General features: G+C 42.6%; 1 protein-coding gene across 1 annotated transcript in view; it reads left to right on the top strand.

Annotated features, from left to right (window-relative positions):
• The window catches only part of LOC146868573 (ficolin-2-like), a 134,266-nt gene that overhangs the window by 86,484 nt on the left and 21,919 nt on the right, over positions 1–25,863 (top strand). The window contains exons 10-12 of the mRNA XM_085611394.1: positions 502–629; positions 3,363–3,492; positions 5,499–5,633. Of these exons, the coding sequence (XP_085467520.1) occupies positions 502–629; positions 3,363–3,492; positions 5,499–5,633 (393 nt within the window). The remainder of the gene's footprint in view (positions 1–501; positions 630–3,362; positions 3,493–5,498; positions 5,634–25,863) is intronic.

Genomic DNA, 25,863 nt, shown 5'->3' with positions numbered 1-25,863 from the left:
GCTGAAACCACAAACATTTGGAAAAACGGACTACCTCTTAGAGAAAAGCCAAAACTGTGGGACTGTTTTTTTGGCACATTACTGGCTTCTAAAACCCGGGAAGAAGGTGATTTAAAAAAGAGACTCAATCTCAGCAGGAATATCATAATAGTCCTAGTGTCCCTTGACCCGGTGGCAGGGTGGAACTGAATATGCAGCATTTTTTCTGTTCGTTTTTTTCCTTTTTGAGATAATTACAAAGAAGCAATGAAGTAAGTGATTCCATGTAAGTGCATGATAATTTGTAGCTTGTTAGTATATATGTTTCACTTTCTTTAAAGTTACCTTTAAGGGCTTTATTGTGGATTTCTGTATGTCTTCCATGGATGATTTATAAAAGCTCATATGGCCTATATTGGTGATTTTGTGTGTGTACGCACAAGCATGTGTGGGTTTCCTAAATTAATGTAACTAATTTCTGCTCCATTTGCCTTATCTTATCTTCACCAATCCTTGATGCAGGGGCAAGGAATTGCAAGGATCTACTGCAGAAAGGGACCATTCTGAGTGGCTGGTACACCATCTACCCGGAGGATGCGAATCCAATGACTGTGCTTTGTGACATGGACACAGATGGAGGAGGATGGATTGTAAGTCACAAATGATTTGGAGGGATAGTGTGTGCACCATTGAAGCAGTTGTTCATCAAATACGCATGCCTTATATCTGATATCGAGTCTTAGTCCCCTTGTCTAAGTAGGGCCACATGTCCTTCGATGATTTGCGTAACTTACTACATTGCATGAGCTGCCCTCAACTAATCTTAAAGGTAGACTGAGCGTCCCCCATGATTATAAACTTACTGTCCTCAAACAAGTCACCTATGTGTTACAGCTATGCATCACCTAGCGCTTAAAAAATCTTCATATCTGTTAACTATATAGTGTCTTTTGAGCTTGCTTACGCATTTCAAATTTCCATCTATTCGTCTTAAACATACATCACGATTCAGGGGTCGCCAAACAGTAGTTTGTGAGCTACTGCAGCTCTCCAGCTACTTCTGAGTAGCTCACCTGTGCCAGCCCAGATTATTAAATTAGAAAGCATTTGCTTGGTTAAATTATTATACATATAAAAAAATTGAGACTATACAACACTAATAATATTAGTAGCTTTCAGTACGTTTCATTGAACATAAGTAGCTCTCAGTACAGAAAAGGCTGAAGACCCCTAATTGATATCATTGACATTTGTAAGAAATTGGGTTATTGTTTGAGGGGGTGGAAGCCACACTGATGCAACAATCACAGTCGTTATCCGCCACTAAATAAACCTGTGCTTAACCCCCTTGTAGCCTATCACAAAAGCAGTCAGGCTTAACTTAGAGGCAATGTCTAAAGTATTTATGCAGTACAGAAAACAGAAACAGTAATATAGTGAAAATACAACACAAGAAGAATCCCCAACCAATTTAGAAAAATAGAATAGCACCAAAATATATTCAATCCAATCAACAGAACCGGATTTAAGAATTTTTAGTGAACTTTTAGTGAGCTCCTAAAAGTTGAAAGCGCCAACTGCAGGTATCTGATCTCGTTAGACTGGGTCAAAGTTACAAGTTAAGGCCGACCGCGATGGAGCGTTGTTTGGAACAAGGGATGGATTGAGCCCAGTCTTAGCTTACCTTCGGACTTAGGAAAATACATGAAGGAATGTTCTTAAGAATGTTGAGTCCAGTGGGCAGTACTTTTGGCAGTAGGGCAGCAGAATAGTCCTTCTTCTAAATCTTTCATGGGTCCAGGAGTGTACCGAAGGGTGGCTCTGAGAGGGTTCAATATTTATACCTGGTGCCTTTGATCATACACCCATATTTGGCTCTGGAAAGTTCGTCCCTTCCTCTGTCAAGACTCCAAACTGTCTGCTCCCAATCCAAAGTTAGCACTTATAAAATGTAATAATGTACCTCAGGGTTAGCCAATGGGAGAAATAGAACTCACAGTAGTGAAAAACAATTTTAGGAATTTTTCACTGCCATGACATGTAAAACGTATACCCACATGTCCCATTTTTTAAATATCATTTATCCTACCACCATGGGCATTTGGTGTAAAGGTTGGCCTAAGACATGTTTAAAAAAAGCCCTTTAGTGGGTGGCACAATGAGTGCTGTAGGGCCACTAGTAGCATTAAATATACAGACCCTGGGTACATATAGTACCATATACTAGGGACTTACGAGTACATTAAATGTGCAAATCAGGTGTAGGCCAATTTGACTATATTTTGGGGAGATAGCCCAAGTACTTTACCACAGGTTAGCAGTGGTAAAGGGCTCCGAGTCCTAAAGCCAACACAACTGAATTCAGCAAAACAGGAGGCGTGAAGGCAAGATGACTTGGGGAATACCACACCATGGATGCCAGTCTAACAACCTTGGATTATGAAACTGTAGTGATCTTTATTGCGGCTTATATTTGATTTAATAATACAGTCTAGTCTGCATACAACAATGCAAGCATGTATCCCCCCCCACCATTTTAGTGGTAAAAACAATTACATTTAGGCCTACTGGTAGGCCAGCTAAATATACAATAGATAAAATGGGATGAGAACACATCTGTGCTTGACAATTCTGCACATATAATATATAGCGCTGGTATCACGAATGTTTTCTGTAACATGCCCCTTAATTATTTAAAAGTTTGGCGGATTATATGTTTAGATTTCCAACAATGAATTCAAAGGGTTGATTTTGAGTTGTGAGGAATTTGGACCTATATGAGGGGAGGAGGTGTTAGGAATGCTCCCCTGTCTCCGTTTTAGGGGAATAACATCTATGAATCAGTATAGCTTTGACAGTTTCCCTATTTCTACAAGTGTTTCAGCAAATATTGCGGCGTGAAACACTTCAACGTGTAATCTCCATGGAGCCTACAACTCTCCTACTGCTATTACTGGTTTCATCAGGATTGCTGGTGTCACTCATAAAGATTCTCACAGTGGGTTCATTTTCTGCTCATGTAATGTTTGCTTAAACTCACAGCATTCCCTAAGTGCCTTATGAAACACGTGGCCCTCTCTCCCCATCAGTCCTGAAATAGGGAGAGAGGGAGAGAGTTGCTGCTCTGGAGTTGTCAAGAGGAGGTACAATGTCGCTCCTCTGTCTAAAAGGATTCTTGAATCAGGAATGCTTGTGCAAATGTATTGCTCAGTCAACCCCTTGCCTTCAGGAAAGTTTTGAAGGTTGCGCTTTCTCTGTCAAGTGTATTGTTCTCACAAGAAAAATCCAATTGAATGAGCCTCTGGCCTTTGCTTCCTCTATGTTCTGTTCTCTCTTCTTGGGCGTCAGCCATGATTGTTTTCTCTTTTCTAATTCCCTTTCAGGTGTTTCAGAGACGGGTGGATGGCTCAGTGGATTTCTTTCGGGACTGGAATACATATAAGAGAGGCTTTGGCAACCGGCTGACTGAGTTCTGGTTGGGAAACGATAATCTTCACTACCTAACATCACGGGGTAATGTAATAGTTATTCACATTCGATTTTACTGATAGTTTTGCTATTCCTTTCCTTTATAACCTACTTGAGTAGCTGGCTTTTGGTCATTCAGTAGGGAGGGATTGCCAAGACACAAGGCTAAATCTACAAGTTGGGAGGCAGAGGATACCCAGGCAAGGGAAACACAGTGATCACAAGGTACAATACGCATTGGCAAAGCCAATTAGTCTTGCATAGATATATTAGTTTTGCTCATGCCTGTTCCAGCAGATGCCCTCCATTCATGCATACACATGTCGGCCATCTTGGAACAGGTTTTCTTTTTTAAACAATTACAAGTTGACCACTGTACAAGTGCACAGATGCATGCCCATACATGCATGATTGCACACCCATGGTAGTCATCTTGAAGTGATTTTTGGTGACTAACCATGCTTACGCATGACAGCTATCTTGAGAGATTGCCAAAATGGCCCCGCATGCAAAAATCATTTAAAGATGGTCACCCACCAATACATGGACAACGGACAAAGTAGAGGATGTGGGTCAAGCTGGCACATGGGTGAATGTTTTAGTAAATAAATCAGAAAATGAGGGGAACAAGGAGAGATAGGGGAGAGTAAATAGTCCCTCATGCACTGCAATTTGCTGATGCAGCAGTGGAAGGATGCACCACAAATAATCAAAGCACAGTGAGACCAAAATGCTCCATGCGCAGTACAGACACAGGAATAAGGTGGAAGGTTATCAAATTAGGAGCAGAGAAGAACTCAAATAGACAAGAAAGCCATCAAATCATGAGAAAGGGGTGGACACAAAGTGCTCTCTAATTCTGCATTGGGTAAAAAAGTTATTTGCCAGCTGGGTTTAGTTGAGACCTAAAAAGCAGCTCAACAGGATTATCCCCAAAATGCCAGAGAGGACATGGAAAACAGAACTAAATACAGTAGATTCTCCTGGCAGACTCATCAATTACTGTATCTAGTAAAGGTCAGGGGAAAATGTTCATCTGTATAAGAGCCACTCTGAAAGGCATTTCATTCACCTAGCGACTTAAAAAGTATAGATGGGTGAAATTGCGCTATTTCTTCCTGAAAAATGTTGATTTTTTTTGTGAAAGTATGCTTCTAGAAAGAAATATGGTGTTCAGGCATCTCAAATCACTTTTTCGTTTGAGAATACACTTCAGATAAAAATATCAAAAAATACCTGACAATATCATGATAGTAGAATGGCTCGAGCAAAGATATTTTCTGCAGGAGTGAGTCTCTTACTTGAAAATATTTAACAAAATTGAGTAATGTCAAATTTCAAGTAATTTTGGAAAATGTGCATATGCGGAATTAGGGGATAACACAAATTTCACTTGCTAAATTGAAATTTGTCTCAGACCTTTTCAAATGTTGAATTGTTTCACAACCTACATATTTTTGGTAATGTGGCCAAGAAAGGTCTGTCAGATCAAACGTCTATGATATGGCTTGCCCTTTATCTGAGGAGATTGACATATAATGTATTAGCTAGAAAGACAACAAACAAAAAAATGTACTTCTTTCTTTTCCATGGACTTCACACATTAAGAACTGTACCTTATCATTCTCAGATGGATTTGATGGATGCGGCTACATATAACTAAGATAATTGAGGTTCTAAAGCGAGTGAGGCTGCCAGCACACAATTGTCTCAGAAACTGAATAGGAAGATTAGAAAGGATGGCAAAGCCATATGAGTGTTGCTTTATCGCCTATGATTAAACAGTTGAATGCAAGTGTGGATGTTCATCAATCGCAATACAGTAAACATGACTGCTAAAAGTTTCACATTTCCAAGTCCATGTATTGCCAGTCTGATCCAACGAAGGATCAGGCATATTAATGTGCTGGGTCTCAGCAAGCAAAAGTCTTAAGTGTTGTCCAGTAATGCAGCTGTCTTTCTTGCTGCATGGTTGTGGTTTGAAATGGATGTGTGGCCTGGCCTACTTGGTGCCTCTTTGCCCAGAATTCATCAGTGTGTTTTTTTAACAGGGACTTATGAGCTTCGCATTGATCTTAAGGATTTCGAGAGGAACAGCTCGTTTGCCAAATATAGCGCCTTCAAAATCGAAGGAGAGTCTGAGAAGTATAAACTGATATATGAGGCTTTTACAGATGGCAATGCAGGTGAACTATTCTTCAATCCATACTTGGCGAATTGAATGTAAACACAGCAAAGTTAAAAATTGACCTCATACTTCCAACAAATATGTGATAATCAAATGTATTCATTATGCATCGTTCTTCCATTTTTTTATTTATTGCATTTCTAAATCACACAAACATCCCCAAAAGGATATGCCAGCACGAGACAACACCCCTAATCCAAAAACTGCTCCAGCAACCAAATTCAGAGAACTTTAGAGGGGATCAACCAGGTTTTCAACAATTTACCAAATGTAGTAAGGTCAGAGGTGGAGCGCAGATGGAAAGAGAGCGAATTCCAATAAAAGGCAGCCAAATAAGTGAAGGAGTGACCACACATACGTTACCTTCTGATGCGCCTTCATTGAATAATAGACTGACTGGCAGTTGGAAGAGCTCTCCCTAGTTTATGGAAAAAAATTCTGCATCTTACAGCCCAATATCATAAACCATTTGATGCACATGGCAGACAACTTAAAAACAGCTCTTTTGTGGACAGGCAGGAAATGCAGAAATGAAGAAAATTTAAACAGGCTGAAACTGCATTACTAACAGGAAGATTGCACATCAGTCATGCTGCCATATTTTGAATTGATTGTAGATGAGTAAAAAGGTAGTCGGCCATCTCTGCATATAAAGCATTGCCACCCTCCAATTTGCTCATTCTAAGTGCTTGCACTATAGTATTATACAGCATCATGGGAATCCAATGAAAAATCCTGCGAAGAAATTGTGGAAGACCAAATCATGCCCCGCACACAGAGTTAACATGGTCCTGCATGGAACAAGACTCATCATCCAAGAAACCCAAGTTCTTAGCTGCTCTTCTAGCATTAGGAGCAAGATCCAACAAAGTAGGCCACCATGAAACATGCAAGTCACTATAGGCCTTCCCAAATAGCAAGAGATCTATTTTCTCCCCATTGAGTTTTAAGCATTGGTACAGTATCCAATCTGCCGCTTCCAAAATGTGGCTCACAAAGGGGCATATGTATCAAACTCCCCTTTAGCGAATCTCAAATTGCGAGAATTTGCGATTCGCAAAATCAGATTCGCTAAACGGGATGTATAAAATAAATCGCTAATCATTTGCGATTCCTTAAAAATCGCAAATAATTCGCAGAATCCCGTATTGCGATTTCTTAATAGCGAAATTCGCTAAATAAGAAATCGCAAAAACGGGAATCTGCAAGCCTGGTGCAGGCTGATGACATCACAAACAGGAAACTGTAGTGATTGCCTGCACCTGCTCACCTGAGCCACACCCAGAGGCTGCTTGTGGAGTGTGAGGAGGCTTTCCTGGAGACAGCAACCAGCAATGGATCCCAAACAAAACCAGCAGGGCAAAGATGCAGAAAAAAGAAAGAGAAAACACAAGTTTTCAGAAAAGGAGCAGGAGGTCCTCATTGAGGAGATGGTCTGCAGCCATGAGCTCCTGTTTGGGAAGAAGGCACTCAAAGTCCCAGAGGCCAGGAAGAGGAAAATCTGGCTGGAAATACAGAGCAAGGTGAATGCTGTTGGAGTCACCACACGCACCATCGAGGAGCTGCGCAAGCGGTGGTATGATATGCGCCAGAGGTCCAAGGAGAGGGTGGCAGCCAGACTCAAGGATGCCAGTCAGACTGGAGGAGGACCATCCACTGCAGAGCAGCCAACCCCCCATGAGGAGCTTGTGGAGTCAACCCTCCTGCCTGAGAGCGTTGGTGGTGTGGCTGCAATCGACAGCTCCGACCCCTCATCCAGCAGACAAGGTAAGATGCATGCCAAATCACCCTGCACTCCTCCCCATCCCTTGCACACTCCCCCAAATGCGCATAGTTAACTCCCAACATGCCAATCCAGCCCAGGTCTTACAGCACACCCAGCAATGCATCATGGTACCCGTAGTACTGTGTCTGACTGTGTGTCCATGACACCATCACAAGTAAATGCAACATATGTGTTTTGGGGATCATTGAATAGAAATGTGTCAGAGATTAGCCGTCAAAGATTTGTAACTTTATTGAGTGCCACATGCAGACAGTAACACAAACTCATATAGTCCCCTTTACATCCACAGCACACTCCATGCCACAAGAAGACAGCGCTGAGGGAGAGGAGCCTGCAGACCCTGCGGACTCCAGCGATGAGACAGAGCAGCAGCCAATTCAGCGCAGGAAGCGCGCACATGTGCCCCCACTGCCTCCATTTGAGGATGAAGTCCCAGCAACAGGCGATGACACCGACAGGAGAGAGGGGAGTCAGGGTGTGACAGACATGCCCCGTCATGACGCACCAACACCAAGGCAAAGGGAACAGGCCATTTCCAGGTCAAGGCCCAGGAGCAGCACTGCAACAGAAGGAGAAGGCACCGTGTTCTCCGGCTTGGAACAGTGCATGTTGCAGGAACAGCGCCTGCAAAGCAAGGCAATGCGGTCAATGAATCGCCAGCTAGGCCGCCTACATCAGGACAATCGCAGCATGGTAGCGGCAATACGAGAGCTCTGTGCCACTTTGAGGGACACCCAAGCTGCCAATGACAGGGCTGGACGACGTGCCAATGCACGGCTACACAATTACACCAAGGCAGTCAACCGCCTCTGCACCACCACCAGCGCACTCACACGCAGAAGCGTAACCATGCAGGTGGACATGGCACATTGCTGCCAGGACATAGCGCGAGGGCTGGCGCAGGTGACCACTGCTGTGGAACAGCTGCAGACAGCCAATGCAGGTGGCAGCGCACTAATGGCCTCTGCTGAGAGTGAGGACACATCGAGTCGCAGCAGCATCACTCCAACCTTGCCAGGTGAAAGACGCCGCAGTGGCAGACAGGTAGCAGGCCAAGGGCGCACCATGGGGGTCAACCACCCTGGACGGCACCGACGGAGGTGATCATCTGCGGGGACACTGACTGCAACACGGGTGCATTAACCCGCAAAAGGCTGTTTGCCCTATTTCTTGTGCCTTCTCTGCACTGTGTGTACAACATGTGCTGGGGACAATTACAATTTCTTTCATGTTAAGTGTGATTAAACACTTGACACATCATCAGGCTTTGTAGTCTCATTTCCTCAACACTCACCTAAAAGTAGTTTTGTGTGATCTCAGTCCGTCTCTGGCGTCCAGCAGCTGCCCCAACTCCTGGTGCTGGTCTGGCAGGGGGAGCAGGGCGCTCGTCATCCGATGTGTCTGTATCGCTCACATCAATTGTGGTGCCTTTCCTCATTGCCATGTTGTGTAGCATTGCACAGCTTGCCACGATTTTACAGCAGGTCTCAGGGCTGTATTGCAGTGCGCCTCCACTCTTATGCAGGCACCGGAAGCGGCTCTTCAGGATTCCGAAGGTTCGCTCAATGACACAGCGTGTAGATCTGTGTGCCCTGTTGTAGCTCCTCTCACTTGCATTTGCAGGATCCAGGTATGGGGTCAGGATGAAGTCGCGCACTGCATAGGCACTGTCACCTGCATGGAAAAAAACACAATAGGTGAGTCAATGTCCCCCCCCTCAAGTGATGTAGTGGATGTATTGATGTGTGCAATGTATTTACCGAGCAGGTACCCCTCCCCAAACTCTCCAGCACTCAGACGTCTGTGTATTCCACTGTGTCGGAAGATGAAGGAGTCATGTGTACTGCCTGGGTATTTGGCTACGATGTCGGTGATGTGATACTTAGCGTTGCACACAATCTGTATGTTGAGGGAATGGTAGCATTTCCGATTCCTGTAGACATATTCAGTTTCTGCTGGGGGTGTGATGGCCACATGGGTCCCGTCAATGCAGCCGATGACGTGGGGGAAACGTGCAATCTGGTAGAAGTCCAGTATCGTTTGTTGTAATGCCTGTTGGGTGGTGGGGAAGTAAATGTGATGTGGGAGCCTCAGTAGCATTGCATCTAGGAAGGCATGGAAGAAGCGCGAAAGTGCACTCTGTGACACACCACCAACCTCCGCTATGACCCGTTGAAAACTCCCTGACGCGAGGAGGTGCAGGGAGCACAGGACCTGCACATGTGTGGGAATTGTTTGTGTCCTGCGAGTAGGGTGCTCCAAGTGGGGTTTCAGCTCCTCAATCAGGTCCATTATGGTCTGTGGGTGCAGTCTGTACTTGTCATAGATCTCCTCTTCAGTGTTCTGTAACAGGGTGATGCGCAGCCTGAAGATACGTTCCTGTCTCATTCTCCTGTGTGCAAGGGCCCGAATACGCAGCCTCCTGGCTATCACGTACATTGCAGCCATTGTGGGTGTGTTTGTTGCATTGTGGGCTGGTTTTTGTACCTTGCACCAGTTTACCACCTGCAAGCAATTGGTGTTAATAGCGATTTCTTAATTAGCGAATTTCGTAAAATCGCAATTTGCGATTTTTTCATACATGTGTTTGCGATTTCTTAGCTAGCGATTTCTTGTTAGCGATATTCGCAACGCTAAGGAATCGCAAAATAGGTATTCGCTAGGAAATTCGCAGTTTTCTTGTTTCGCAGCCTAAGAAATCGCTAATTTAGCGATTTCTTATTTTTCAGTTTGGAAATGTGTCATACATATGAAATAGCGAAAAATCAGTCGCAAACGCTGTTTTTTGCGATTCGCAGCGTTTGCGACTAATTTTTGCTTTCATACATATGCCCCAAAATCTTTTCTAGTCTCTACATTGGCCCCGCTTATGAGACTCACATTATCTCCAAGGGGAGAGTCCAGGACTGAAGTTCTTAATTTGTAAAAATAATGAGTGCCCATGCCCAAAGCTCTGCTCAGGTGCCTGAGACTGATGCTACTAAATGTTGGTGTGTCGAATACCAAGGCTGCGTAGTCCTGAATCAGCCCATGCCTCTTTAATTCACTGCCAGACACTAACTGCCCCTTTATCTCATGCTTGTTTTCTTACTTTATGATGTTTTTGCTGTCTTTCTCTGGGTCCCTCTTTCCCCTTTGTTTGTTTTTCCCTCTCTTGATTTCTGTAAATGTCTGATGAGGAAAAATAAGAGCACCAAAAATGACTAGCCGCTCAAATTAAGCTCTGTAGGGCCAGAAGAAATAAATCTGGCCGATATCTTCCCAGGGGATAACAGGGATTATAAGTCACAGAAGAATTGGGATCGAAGTCCGAAAACCCGCACCAATCTAAAACGTCTCAGCAAATTTTAAGCAGCAAACAAGGTGCAAAAGAGCCTGGGACACAATCCCCTACGTCCCAAAGCTAGGGAAACCAGGAGAGAACCAACTGGTTTCTCTAGGTACATACAACAAGAGATAGCTCTGCACACTTGTAAATATTCGATTCTCAGCAATCCACAATAAGGTACAATTATAGTGTAGTTGTATGCTTGTATAAAGAAACAACATTATTCAGTTGATGTTGATTTTTCATCTTTATTCATTATGCAACCGCCAACGCGTTTCGTCCACACAAGGACTTCTTCAGGGCTACAAAAATATATAGAAAAAATACTATTTACAATAATGTAGGTACAAGAATTAAAAACGTTTTATACAAAAATATGTACAATATAGTCAGAATCTTTATAAATTTCTCTTCTTAAACAAACAAAAGTAACCACATGGCATTATGTACCAGGTGTATGTACACCATCCCAAACTTAATTCAAAGATCATATATATAGAAGAAAATAAAGGAGGAGCAGTCATCTATAGAAAATTCTTTTTTAAATATACCCTATTAGGTTCTTTTTTGAAAATCTAGTACATTTTCTTTAATCACTGCAACAATTATATCCATATTAAGAAATCATTTTAAGGGCACACATACCTCAACAGTAAGCTTTCTCTATTGTCAATTATTCATATTCAATATGGTTAACAAAGTCTGTTTGCGAAAAGATAGTGTTACTGAATTTAACTGGCTTTTATATACGCCTATCTTAGTTTCTGTTTCTAAAATTTACACCTCAAAAATACTGCACTAGGACAGTTGAGTGTTCCTACTACGCTATAAGCAAATGTTCATATTACCGAAGCATAGTCTGCACGAAGGTAAATTTCGGCAGCCATTTTAAAGTGGTTAGAACGGCCACAAGTAGTGCCTTATCAAACATATTCTAAATAATATCCCGATCTGACTAATGTATATTATAAAACTAAGTTGAAAAGATCTTATAGATCAACTATAATGATCCGTTTAGTGAAAAAGAACTTCCGATTACGTTCCGATCCGATTTATTTCGGATTTGAAAATAAATACTAAAATCATAGACATCTAGCCTTTGTGTTTAGTGTACTAACAATTCGTAATATATATTCTCGTAGTTATATCTGTATATGTCAGATTGCATTATGGATTGCATATAAGCTCTAAAAAGGCTTTCGTTTTGTTCAGTCAGCCTGTTCCATAATGGCGCTTGATTTCTGTGTCTCTCCTCAGTTTCCTATTTTACCTGGTCTCTTTGGCGCGAAAAAGAGGCACTGATTAGACCAATTGTTTGACCAAATTGATCAATTTACCAATTGTGTTGTATATAAATACACGGTCCAACGTAGATTCACCTAACCCTCAATTTGAACCGGACGGGCGTGGGAGGACGGACGAATACTGTGACCGTAAGTTTCCTTTGGAAGTTCTTTTTCACTAAACGGATCGTTATAGTTGATCTATAAGATCTTTTCAACTTAGTTTTATATTATACATTAGTCAGATCGGGATATTATTGAGAATATGTTTGATAAGGCACTACTTGTGGCCATTTTAACCACTTTAAAATGGCTGCCGAAATTTACCTTCGTGCAGACTATGCTTCGGTAATATGAACATTTGCTTATAGCGAAGTAGGAACACTCAACTGTCCTAGTGCAGTATTTTTGAGGTGTAAATTTTAAAAACAGAAACTAAGATAGGCGAATATGAAAGCCAGTTAAATTCAGTAACACTATATACACGTACCTATTTTTGATGGACTTCATCCAAAATTAAAATAGAATATTTGCATTATTCAAGTAATATAGGATTGATATACATTATTTACTTGCATTATTGTATATACCTTTTTTGGGACCCATTATCTGCCCCAATGGAAACATAAGATGGACGATGTCCAGGTAAATCTTTCGCAAACAGACTTTGTTAACCATATTGAATATGAAGAATTGACAATAGAGAAAGCTTACTGTTGAGGTATGTGTGCCCTTCAAATGATTTCTTAATATGGATATAATTGTTGCAGTGATTAATGAAAATGTACTAGATTTTCAAAAAAGAACCTAATAGGGTATATTTAAAAAAGAATTTTCTACAGATGACTGCTTCTCCTTTATTTTCTTCTATATATATGATCTTTGAATTAAGTTCGGGATGGTGTACATACACCTGGTAGATAATGCCATGTGGTTACTTTTGTTTGTTTAAGAAGAGAAATGTATAAAGATTCTGACTATATTGTACATATTTTTGTATAAAACGTTTTTAATTCTTGTCCACGTGTGGACGAAACGCGTTGGCGGTTGCATAATTAATAAAGATGAAAAATCAACATCAACTGAATAACGTTGTTTCTTTATACAAGCATACAACTACACTATAATTGTACCTTATTGTGGATTGCTGAGAATCGAATATTTACAAGTGTGCAGAGCTATCTCTTGTTGATAACAGGGATTATAAATTTAAGCCCACGAATGGGAAATAACCTGCTGATCCCAGAATTACTGGGTACTTTTTTGCAGGTTATCTTCAATTACAGGGAATTTACCACTGATATTTATCACCTTCTCTGAGCAGGTGTTGGGAGTGTTGGGCAACTGGTGGAAGGCTGTTTGGGGGAAGGAAGGCTCCAGGCTGTCTAAGGGAGACCATTGTCTTTACCCCTTATGGTGCTTGAGAGGGCAGGGGAAGGATAGGCTGTACCAGTGCCCTGCAGCTCCTGGCCCATTTTTCTTGCCACCAGTAAAACTGATCTAGTGTTATCAAACCTAGAAATTTCATGTTCAGAAACATCAGACGACTTGTAGTTGCATATAGCAGTATCTCTCAAGGATACCGCTCCGGAAAACTCGTAACGGGATAGGAATCAATATTTGCAAAACTGCACGGCTGCATTAGTTAATGATCAATCCTCTGTCCCTTAAACCCACGTCATCAACCTTGAGTGTAACTGACGGGCCAGTATTATACAAAATGCACCAGTTTCAGTGACGTTTTGAACCAACACTTGAGAATTGCAACTATTGCAGACTTGCTATACATGTACCATTTTAAACCGACCTATCTATTTGACATAGATCGAATTATGGCTGGTCCCATTTTGTAGTAGTATTTTCACTTACTGAAAACTGAAAACTGCAAAAATAGCAAATGCGGCATCTGACCTGTTCAAGAACATCATACTGCCATCACTCGATTGGTCCAAATGTGCACAACTTCATTGAAATCTATAATTCAGGTATAAAGCAACTAGTTTCAAAGTAATGACACCTCTGATTCAAAAGGTAGCTGGTAGAACCTGGTATAAGAAGACAACTGGGCGGCTCCTCCGCTAAGGCGGAGGAGTGTCGCCCCACTGCCTTTCAGCACGGCAAAAAATAAATAATATAATGATAAGAATGCAATGTTTTTCTCAATTTATTTTCCCATGCTGAGGCAGTTTTGTGGGGTGGAGCTGGGCAGCGCAGGGGGGGAGGAGTGGTGGCACCCTCCTAAGTGCATGTGAATGTTTGACCAGCTCTCTCGTGCTGGCCAAACATTCATGCACAGTTTGTATGTTCTCCACCCAGGCTGTATTACAGCCTGGGTGGAGAACATGCCCAGGCTCCCATTCTCCATCTAAGCACAGAACCACAGCGCTCAGACCAATCACAACGCTGCATTGCAGCGTTGTGATTGGCTTAGGGGAGCCTGGATGCTTCCTGTTGGAACAGAAGCTAGGAAGAGGACGGAGAGGACGGAAGTGAGACGATGAGATAAGTGACCTTTTTTTATTTATTTTTTAACCCCCCTTTCCCTCCTCCCAGTCCCACTACTACCTTACTTGGAGGAGCCGCACCTAGATGTTAGTGAATTTGTAGCGGTTTATACACTGTAGTGTACAAGCAAGCGCAAAAGCAAATCGTACTATCCGGAATCTCTACTCAAATCCTGTGGAGTTTTCTTTTAGATGCCACTTCCATCGCAATATAGGTGTTCCTATACGGCTAGCAATACTTCCCCAGCTGTGTTGCAACACCACAGGAATCCTGATGTGATTTTAATAAGAAAAAAGTCTCTATTGAACTCAATTGTATACTTTTAATTATATATCATAGTATAAACTGTATTGCACTTGGGGCTCTTAACACTTGTGAATATTACCCAAAGCAGTGGATTAAGGCGTCCCAGGACTTAGTCTAGGAATGGGCTATCTTCTATACACGTAAGCATAAGAAAGTGCATGAACCCTCTGAACTACTGTATTAAAATTGATTTAAACAGCCTTATCAAATTATGTTGCTGCTGCTTATTTCTGACAACTACCACCTCTGTCTAGGCTGAATTTGACTTCTGCTAAACTGCAACAAAACTTTTTAGTAAAACCACAAACCTGAAATTATAGCCGGGGGCCAGCTGTCTATTCGTTATGAACAGATAAGTGCACAGAACATTACAGAACTAGAGCTTCACCTATACAGACGGTCAAATTAGAAACCCCTCTACACCTAAATTGGAGCTAGACAGTCTTAGAGCCCATATGTAAAGTATTTATGCAGCACACAAACAGTAATAAAGTGAAAACATAACCCAAGAAAAATCCCACACCAATTTAGAAAAATAGAGGAAACTGTAATAAAATATTTGATAACACAAAAAAAATCCAATTAATAGAACCAGAGATCTATAATTTTAAAGGTTTAAGTAAAAATAGGGACTAAAAGCACAAAGCACCAATTGCCATTATCTGGTCTTGGTGCACCAGGTCCAAGTCACAAAGTCAGGCCGACCGCGATGGCAGGCGGACCAGAAACAGGACTGAGTTCAGTCTGCTTTTAAGAGTACCTTGTGTCATGGTGTGTCATGGTGCGAAGTCCTTGTGTTGGCTTGCACTGCGCGGGTATTGAGGATCTGTCGTTGGGAGCGGCAATATGAGGTCCTGCTTTGAAATGCGTTGCACTGAGTCGATGGAGCCTGCAATGGGAACTTCTGAGGACTTACGCCAAGATGCGTTGGTGCTGAACCACGGTGCATCCAGCTGGGCCGGTTGTTGGCATCGAGATGTGTCATGCTGGGTCGGTGCTTGTGAAGCCGCCGATCAGAACCTGCAATGCGCAATCCTGTGTCGAGGTGCATCGAGATGCGGCGAGCTGGCCTTGTCGTCAGGATTGAGATGTGTTGCGCTAGGTCAGTGCTTGCAAGGCTGCCGAACTGCAGCTGCAATGCAGGGTCCTGCTTTGAGTTGTGTGGTGAACAGGAGGCCAGCTAACCAACCCTCGGAGACACTGTGGTGGTTCTTCATTTAAGTTAGTAGGTTCAGTCCTTCTTCCTCCAGCAGTAGGGTAAAAGAGAAGTCCCTCTAGCAGCAGAGCAGCATGGCAGCACAATAGCAGGGCAGCGGAGCAGCTGGGCAGCCCTTCTTGCAGCAGGACAGTGGGAAAGCACGTCAGCAGAGTAGTCCTTCTGAGTCTTCCACAGGTCCAGAAGTGATCTGAAGAGTGAGCCTGAGGATCCCCATTTTATTCTGCTTTGAAGTAGTAGAGGCTTCTGGAGTTTCCCCGTACAGAGGTATCTGCAATTTTCTGCCTTCCTGCTCTGGTCCCAGTCTGTCTGGGGGCACAGAAGGCCAATGTGGAATCTTTTGTGTATTATCTGATCCAGTGCCTTTGAAGTGCAAGTATGGTAGGTGACAGCTCCGCTTCCCCATCAATTTAGAGATGGACCATCATGCCAACCCCCAGACCTTCTACTGCCTAGAAGACATACACAAAGGCCAACTGCCAACTACACTTAGTCATGTCATCCAGGAAGGGGCTACAGGCACCAAATGGTTATGACAAAAAAATAACATCTTTCTAGAAGTGGCATTTTCAGAACTGTGATTTGAAATCTGACTTTACCATTAAAGAGGGTTTTAAGTTACAATTTCACAGACACCAAACATGACTTCCCTACCTGTTCCCATTCAAAAGTTATCACATATTAAATTTAATAAGGTAACCCAATGTCATGTTGTGGGAGAGGTAGGCCTTGCAGTAGTGAAAAACAAATGTAAGAGTTTTTCACTATCAGGACATATAATACTTTAAAGATACATGTCCAACTTTTTAAGTACGCATTACCCTGCTTTATAGACTGTTTTAGGGCATACCCCAGGGGTGACTTAGGTGGTTAGATCTGGCAAAAGGTTTATGTTGCCAAGTCGAAATGGCAGTTTGAAACGGCACACACAGGCTGTAATGGTAGGCCTGGGAAATGTTTAAAACACTACTTAAGTAGGTGGCACAATTAGTACTGCAGGCCTACTAGTAGCATTTAATTTTCAGGCCTTGGGTACATGTAGTACCACTATACTAGAGACTTACAAGTAAGCTAAACTTGCCAATAGGGTGTAAGCCAAATTCACTATGTTTTAAGGGGAGAGAAAAAGCACATTAGTACTGGTTAGCAGTGGTAAAATACATGGAGTCCTAAGGCCAACAAAAACAAATTCAGCAAAACAGAAGGAGTAAGGCAAACAGTTTGGAGGAAGTCCACCCTAAGGTTGACAGGTCTAACATAACACATCTGTAATTCTGTGATGTTGCCAATGATGAGTCTATATGCCATGTCTTTTACTGAACTCCAGCATGGCGTGCAACCTGAATATTGAGACAACAATATTGGTTGGACAGAATATCGAGGATAATATATAAAAAATATATATTGAAAGGTAGTCAGCTATGGTAGATTTTCTATACCGACCTCCTCATATATGTACCTATGAGGTACATAAATCTTCAACGTACATAAATATGGAGTTACAAATAGTAAATCTATATTTCCGTAGGTAGTCAGCTATGGTAGATTTTCTATACCGACCTCCTCATATATGTACCTATGAGGTACATAAATCTTCAACGTACATAAATATGGAGTTACAAATAGTAAATCTATATTTCCGTAGGTACTCGTACCTTTTGATATTTTGTCCCTCGATATTCTGTCCTTAAAATTCTTGTATCTCAATGTTGTTGGTGTCAATATTCAGCAGTACAATCCTTCAGGATAGCTTGCCACAACTTCAAATGATTGAGTTGTGATATAGGTAGCTTTTATTTTATAACACCAGAGTTGACAAGAGGGTTTTCTAAGATGCTTACTTTTGCAAAAGGAACTCATGATTTGTATGCAGGACGCAATTCTGAGTTGCTTTGAAACTCCCAGTGAAGTCTCATTTTAAGTTTCTATCCCAACCAGGGCTCCAGAACGTCGGACATATTTTCCTAAATGCCCTCCTCTATCATCATCACATTTCAATCTGGCAGGCAGACCACTCTGTTGGAATGATGGGAACTTTGTTGCTGTTGCGACAGAGTTCCATCTCCACCTACATCTCAGTCTCAAAAATGTATATCCAAAATCTTCAGTGGGGCAAGGCAGCAAACTGTAACCTTGGACAGATTTTGGAGGAGGTCCAAGTTAAGGCATTGGTTTTTGGTGGAAAAGCTCCATGCGGGAGTAAAAATTAGAATTTTGTGCACATTGAAGGACCCACACCGGCCACATACTTTTGCCATCTGTGCCCGATCAAGATTCCTACATTTGCACATAGTCACTTTTTTGGAGCTCTGATTCATCCAGCGGGCAAGCCTGCAGACTGTAGCCAAAGAGGGTTACAGAAGTCCAGAGACCTTCTCTGCAAGGACCCTCTGAGCCAGATTTGCTGCTGTGGAAAACTTCAGAGTGGGAGAAACCTGGATCTCTAGTCCAGCTGCATCTGATTGTCTTGGCACATAGGTCCCCGTTCTCCAGAGACCTTTGGAACTAAATCATTTCTTAGTCTCAGGTTTTCATAGGTAATAGTAGAAGTACTCTTTGACACAGCCAATGGTCCTAGGATCATAGGGACAGCAGTTGGGGGCCAAGATACACTCCAGCAGAGGCCACCAGCAGGGCCAGGGCAGGTCTATTTGGCACTGATCAGCTGGACATTTGCAGAAAAAGGCCTCTTGTAGCTTGTTCTGTCCCTGTAGCTTGGAACAGGACATCCGCTGGCTGACCCTTTGAGTCACTTCTTTGTCTTGTCTACAAGGTAGTACAGGTCCAGTCCCTCTGAGCTCTTCTCAGGTCACAGACTTCAGGTCCAGTCCTCTTCTATTCTTCCTCAGGTCCAGAAAGTGTTCTGAGGAGGGTACTGTGGATGCAGCATTTATGCCAGCTACTAGCCTATGGCCTCACACTCACCAATAGGGTAAAAGGTCCCAGGGATAACCCTACCCACATTTTTGTACAGCACACACAGAACAGCAACAGTACAGCAAACAATCCCACAGTGTTCCTTTCTACCTAAATCCAAAATTATGAAACTATTTTCCTCTGTCCAGAGTCTCTATGCCCACACCGGATGTATGGCCAGGAAAATGAGCAGCCCCTCATGGTGTCACTGTATCCCAGTTCTGGGGGTAGCTCCCCTCCAACTGAGAATGAAGGCTGCCTGGCTGGGGTAATAAACAAGGGCCCTGTCCAGGTGCCCGTTAACATATGCCTGTGATCTCTTTGAAGTTAGTAAGGTTCTTGGGCCCAGACCACTCTCAAAGGAACAACAACACATTCCCACATCCAAGCTTTTTGCCTGTGTTCTAGGAGCAGTTTTGACACCTCATCAGGGCTCAAGAACTCAGAGGGCTACAACTGGAGGTTAATGTAAATTAGCCTCCAGAGGATTTAGGTAGGGAAAATGTAACTTTCTAAAAGTACCTTTTCCTTGCTAATTTTTTATTAAAAAAAGATTTTATCATTAATTTGGATTTTTAATCAGTAGTGTTTCCTAGCCGAAGATAGCTCAATTTAATGTAATACTGTATCCAGTATTTTGTAAAAGAACAACCAGCCTTGCTTCAGAGAAAATAGCTTTTGGGGGTGAGTCACAGTAAGGCAGAGGTCTTCAAACCTTTTTACTCGGAGCCCACCTAAGCAAAATGTTTTGAGGTCGGGCCCCCCTCCGAAACTTCATGACAAGGATTGAGGGAGCGGGAGGGACATGGCTGCGTGCAGGAAGCGGGGATTATGAGATGATTTCAGGCATACTTTTTCTATAGCTTATGAATTGCACCAAATATGAGACTTATAAAACAGCAAATGCATCAAACAAAAACAGATATCCCAAACAAACTGCTCCCCATAATTGGGGTGTTGTCAGCCCCTCACACTCTTTGACCCCAATGCAACTATACCTGCTGCACTAATGATAACTGCAGTCCTGAGTAGCAGGCTATCTCCTTTGTATTTTTTACCTCTTCCATTCCATGATGGATCATCACCTCTGTCCTAATGCTTGAAAGGACAATAAGCTCCGAAGCCCCTTTTTTGAAGGTAGACAGTCATAATTGTGATGCAGTGGGCCCCCTAAATCCCTGAGCCCCAGTCCTGTTGCATCTGCTCCTTTATGATAACCAGCAATGGCCACTAACACACTTGACAGCAGTACCAGCTTCACTAATGAATATCCCTTTAAAAAAAATAAACACTTATATTGTCCCCTTCTTTGGGGTATCTCTCTGAAGAAGCGGTCTCTGGCCATTTGTAAACATAAAAATGAGTCCGCATACAGTGCTCCCTATTCTGGGCCTTCTGTTTGACAATGTCTATGAATCTCGCTCCTTTCCTCTGTCTCCTAGACCATTACTGTGAGACCCCAAGGATCGAGAAGATTAGGGCTCTGCACCTGAATGCAACCCTGCTGGCCTTCTACCTGCCGCCCCATGGACTCAGCTTTCACAAAAACTGCCCCTGAATGGTTAATACTGACTTTGAGATGCCACTGCCTGAAATCGAAGTGTGGGTGGTAGTGCAGAAAGTTAAAAAAGAAATCATAAAATTATGAGTTTCTGCAGGAGCAGCAGCGTTTCCACATATTTATCAGTGTACTGCATTTGCTACATAATCTGCAGATTTCAACTAAAGAATCTTGATTCTAGCTCAAACAGAACAAAAGTTACTTAAAGCATGACAAAGTGTTCCAGAGCAGTGAAAGGCCCTTTGCAAAGATTGACTGGTAATCTTATAGTTGCTTACTGCTGTATTTGGGTGCTACACTGGTGCTAATGAGGTGAAATATTTCCTCTGACCCCTGACCGCATTACCGTGATTTCAAATGACAAAATGATGAAGTAATGCTAACCACAAAATGTGGCTCATTGTGCGGCATAATTTACCTTTTCTTGCTGCATAATTTAGTCAAACCTGTCGCATAATGTTGTCCTCTTCTGCTGAATAATTCCAGTGGATCTATTTAAAGCTTTATAGTGGCAAATATCTATTCTTTTTAAGATGTAATCTAAAGGAGTTATCAGCTGGGATCTGGAATAGTGGAGACACTTACAAAAATGTCTGCATTAGATACAGTTTGATTACTTATTACAAAAAAGTATGTTTTTTAAGAACTTGTTTTATCTCAATCACTGAATCATTTTGCAGCAGCCTAGTTTAGAGTATGGAGATACTGTTTTAAAATAATGACTTACATATTCCCAGTGCTTTCTGCCACAGGCTGGGACCTCATAGTACTATAAACAGGGCCATTGGAATTATGCAGCAGGAGAAGGCCAAATTATGCAGCATGGTTGACTAAATTCTGCAGCAAGCAAAGGCGAATTATGCTGCATATCTTGTGATAGCATTACTACACTATTTTGCTATTTCTACACTTAACATTGTCCTGGCCTTTATTGCCCCTCATAAGTACCACATTAACATCCACATATAGCAATAAGCAACAGAAATGTGACCAGTCAACCTTTAGAAAGGGCCTTCCACTGTGAGGTAACGTGTTGCTGCATTTTTTAATCTGCAAATTATGCAGCAGACGATGGATTATGTGGCAAATGCGGGAAAACCATAACTATGCGCTGTGAGTGCAGGGTGAGCGTGAAAGTGAAGGGTGAGAATGAGGAGTGAGTTGTCTGAATGCAGGGTGAATTCCCAGACACTTGAAGTTAATCAGCATGTTATTGATGGGGCATAGTGTTTCAGATATAAATTAAACTATTGCTATTATGGATTTAATCAGGGAATCGAGGGTGAAGGAAATAAATAATGTGCTGATCCTGCAACAAACTCCCGGTTTGATAATTAGGGTTGCCAGCTCATTATTTTGATGTTGCAGATGGTGCAAAAATAAACAGTCACCTAAAGCCCTATTTTCAGCACTTATCTGTGCATACTCCGAAAAGCAAATATAAAGCACTTTTAAATGTGTTCTAGGGCTGCCTGAATGTTTCATGATTGAAAATAAAAGGAACAGACAAAGTCAAATTACAAATGAATACATACTTTTTTTATATAAGACCCTATTTAGTGTCACAGCAAGGTCTTTGCAGGTTCTTTAAACATACATGGCTGGCATTTTTTCTATTGGCAATTCCTTTTCATGAAATGCATTTTCACACTACAGCAGTACATTTACAATACAAATGTAAGGAATAGGCAGAGCCAGGGCCCAGGAAGTACTGGAAAAAGAAAAAAACGCAGCCTTTGTAACCAGTTTCCAAAGGTATGCAAATGGTCTGCAAATGGTCTGAGAAAAACTCGGGCGTGCTGGAGTCTTAATAAGACTCCAGACACTGCCCAGCCGAGCCCCCAGCAGAACACCCACTGACCTCTGGCCCCACGGCACTCTGAGGGCATCGGAGTAAATGAAGACAGCCTGGAAATGCAGCAAATAAACATCGCTGAACTTACAGGCGTCTTGATTTACATGTGCTTAATGAGGCCTTTGCGCCCCCCCTGGGAACCCATCCACGCCCCCCCAGTGGGGCGCGCCCCACAGTTTGAAGACCTGTGCAGTAAGGGCATATGTACAATTATATTTCTACATGTTTTACCTTTAAATACCATACACCCTACCTTCTTGGGTATAAAGCATACATAGGTGTGACTTATAAATATTAAAAAAGAGATTATTTTGACAGGTTGAATTGCAGTTTAAACTTATACAGTCAAGTTGCAATAGTAGGCCTGAAGATATGTTTTACCCTGTCACTGTAGTGGATGGCACAATAGGTGCTGCAGTACACTAATTGCATTTAATTTCGAGTCCTTGGGTACACTTTGGGCCATATACTAGGGACTTATGTGTAAGTTAAATATGCCAATTAGGCGTACCCAATTTAATCATGTTAAACTAAAGAGCACAGGCACTTCACCTCTGGGGTAAAGTGCACAGAATTTTACAGCCAGCAAGAGTAGATAAGGCCCAAATACCAGAGTGGGGTTACCACGCAACAGATGGTAATTTTCTTTTTTCTCCAAGATTCTGTTGCTTTGCCCTTGGGTACTTGGGTACTTCTAAAGTGCATCTTAATTCAAACTAATGCATCTTATATGAAAGTTTGGTCATACAATTGTGAAGCAAGAAAACTTTGATAACAATCTAGCACTTTCTTTAAGTTTCAAAAGAATGGCTTTTAATTGTTATTTTGTGCAGATTGGGGATGCCCAGATTTATTGCTAAGCACATTTTAACACAGAAGTAAGAATAAGAGAAAGGAGAATATATTTTGGCTTTTTGGAGACTTTGCCCTGTGAAAATGTAGAATATCACCCCATTAATATGACTATTGACCAGCTTGCATGTCCTCAATCTGTAATCTCCTCCGCAGTGCATGGCGGTCCCAGGGCACAGCTTCTCCCTCACAGCAGCAGGTCCAGCAGGCGGCTGTGCCCTTGGCCTGCTGTAGGTCTTACTAACCCCACCTCTAACCTGGCCCGGCCCCTAAGGTCAATATGGTCTCCAGATGGCACCCCCCACCTCCCTAGGAATGTTGAGGATCTGTATGCGCGGTATGGTATGATGTCTGATAGTAATAACACAGTGGAGAAAAGCAGCACAAGGTTCATGCAAGAGGTTTGGTGGCAGGTAGTGTTAATGAAGTGATGAAAATAGTACAAAGTCATCTCACCTCCTCCCCTGTTCTTGAGGACCACCACCTCCAGCCACACACCAGGCTGAGCCGTTGGACAAGTGAAGACAAAGGATCTCTCTCCCTCCTCTTTAGCCACTTACTGCTGCAGCACTCAGTAGTAGTCCGGTTGAAGGTCTCTGGTCTTTAAATAATGTGATTCAATAATGCCCAGACTTTTCCCAGCAGCTCCCAGGAGTCAGGCACAGAAGTAAGGGTAGTTTTTAAGTGGGGGGGCTCTTCAAAAGAGAGCTCAACCCTTCCCACGAACTCTCACTGCTCAACCCAACAGGATGTACAGCCTAAGAGATGTTTTTTGGAGACTTCCAAGGATGACGCGCAGCAGCTGCGTATGGATGTGGGGTGTGTGTGGTCGGGCACAAGCATGGGTTCAGGGAAGGAAGTACCGTCCTGTGCAACACTGAAGTCTATAGTTTGCGCAGTCATCACCCCATAAGCAACAAGCATTTCAAATGCAATAGGTCTCACATTTGTTTGGGTTGGAGCTATTGGCATTGTAAATGACAATGTATTTTACTTATGTGTTATGGAGGGTATGTATGTGGTGTGGATTGGAACTATGTGGGTTGGATCAGTTAGCTGTGTAATCATGTGGCATGGAATCGTGTGGTGTGGTGTGGATGTGTGTAGTGGCATTATGTGGTATGATGTTCTGTGGAATTATATGGTTAGCAATTATGTGGCATTCAGCGTAGTGACATTATGTGGAGTGGGATTGTATGTTGAGGAGTGGTTAAGTAGTACAGTTTAATTATGTGTTGTGCTGTTGAATTTTGCAGCACGATGTGGAATTGTGTGGTGTGGATTGGATGTATGTGGTGTGTTATGTAATTATGTTGTTGAGTTCTATTATGTGATTTGGTGTAAAATTATGGGGAAATGTGTGGAGCTGAATTGAGTCGCATGGAACTATGTGTGTAGTTTTGTGTTTTTGGTGATGAAAACGAACAAATAGGGAGGAGCTAAGTATCAGATCTGTGTGTTTAAAAAAGGAAAGATTTGGAACTTTTGGCATTGTAAATGTAAATGTCTCTTACCTATGTGTTATGGATTGGAGTGGATGTATGTGGTGTGTACCAATTATGTGGATTGGATTGGACTTGTTAGTTGTGGTATTGTGTGGTGTGGAACTGTGTAGTGTGGATTTATGTAGTGGAATTATGTGGTATGGTGTGCAGTTTTATCATGTGTATAGTAATTATGTGTTTTTGAGTGTATTGGAATTATGTGGAGTGGGACTGTGTGTAATGGAGTGCAAGTATGTGTAATTATATTTTGTGTTGTGGGGTGTTATGTAGTGGACTTTAGAGAAGACATTATGTGCAATTGAATGACTCTATTAAAAAAAGAATTAACCAAAAATGTCTTCTAGTTTTTTTTGTCCTTGCAATGCAGGCAACCTCTTCCTGCCTGTTGTAATGCTTGTTTGTTACAGCTTTTTTTCTTATTAATAGAGGGACATAAACAATAGGAGGGTGGGGAATGAGAAAAAGAACTTGAATTACAACACAAGCAGCCCACGGACACAAGGAGAGAATCAACAGATGCCAGATTTCGAAGGCATGCTGAGGTGGTGCTGTGTAATGCTGAAGTGGTGATGTGCTGTTGCAGATGTGATGCTCAGGTGATGCTGAATGATACTCAGGTGGTGATGCTCAGGTAGTGGTGTCCTGGTGTGGAGGTGGTGCTGAGTGTTACTGAGGTGGTGCTGAGTGATGCTGAGGTGGTGCTGGGTGATGCTGAGGTGGTACTGAGTGATGCTGTGGTGGTGCTGCATGGGTGCTTAGTTGCTGCTCAGGTGGGGCAGCATTGGTGGTGGTGCACTGGTGCAGAAATGGTGCTATGCTGATGGTTATGTTGTGCTGCCCTGGTTCTGAGGTGGTGCTGTGCTGATGCTGTGTTGCTCCTGAATGGATGAGGAGGTGATGCTGAGGTGATGAGGTGGTGCTGAGTGATGCTGAGGTGCTGGTTCATGCTAAGGTGGTGGTGCTGCACTGGTGCTCAGGTGGTGCTGAGCTGGTTCTCAGGTGGTGCTGAGTGATGTTGAGTTGGTTCTGTTCAGAGCTGATGCTGAGATGATGTTGAAGTGGTGTTCTATTGCTGCTGAGTTGCTGCTGAGGTGGGGCTGACTTGGTGCTGAGGT

Source organism: Triturus cristatus, chromosome 1_2, assembly GCF_964204655.1.
Source record: "Triturus cristatus chromosome 1_2, aTriCri1.1, whole genome shotgun sequence".
Taxonomy (NCBI): Eukaryota; Metazoa; Chordata; class Amphibia; order Caudata; family Salamandridae; genus Triturus; species Triturus cristatus.
Note: the sequence above shows the minus strand (reverse complement) of the source record. Positions and strands in the feature narration are given on the sequence as shown.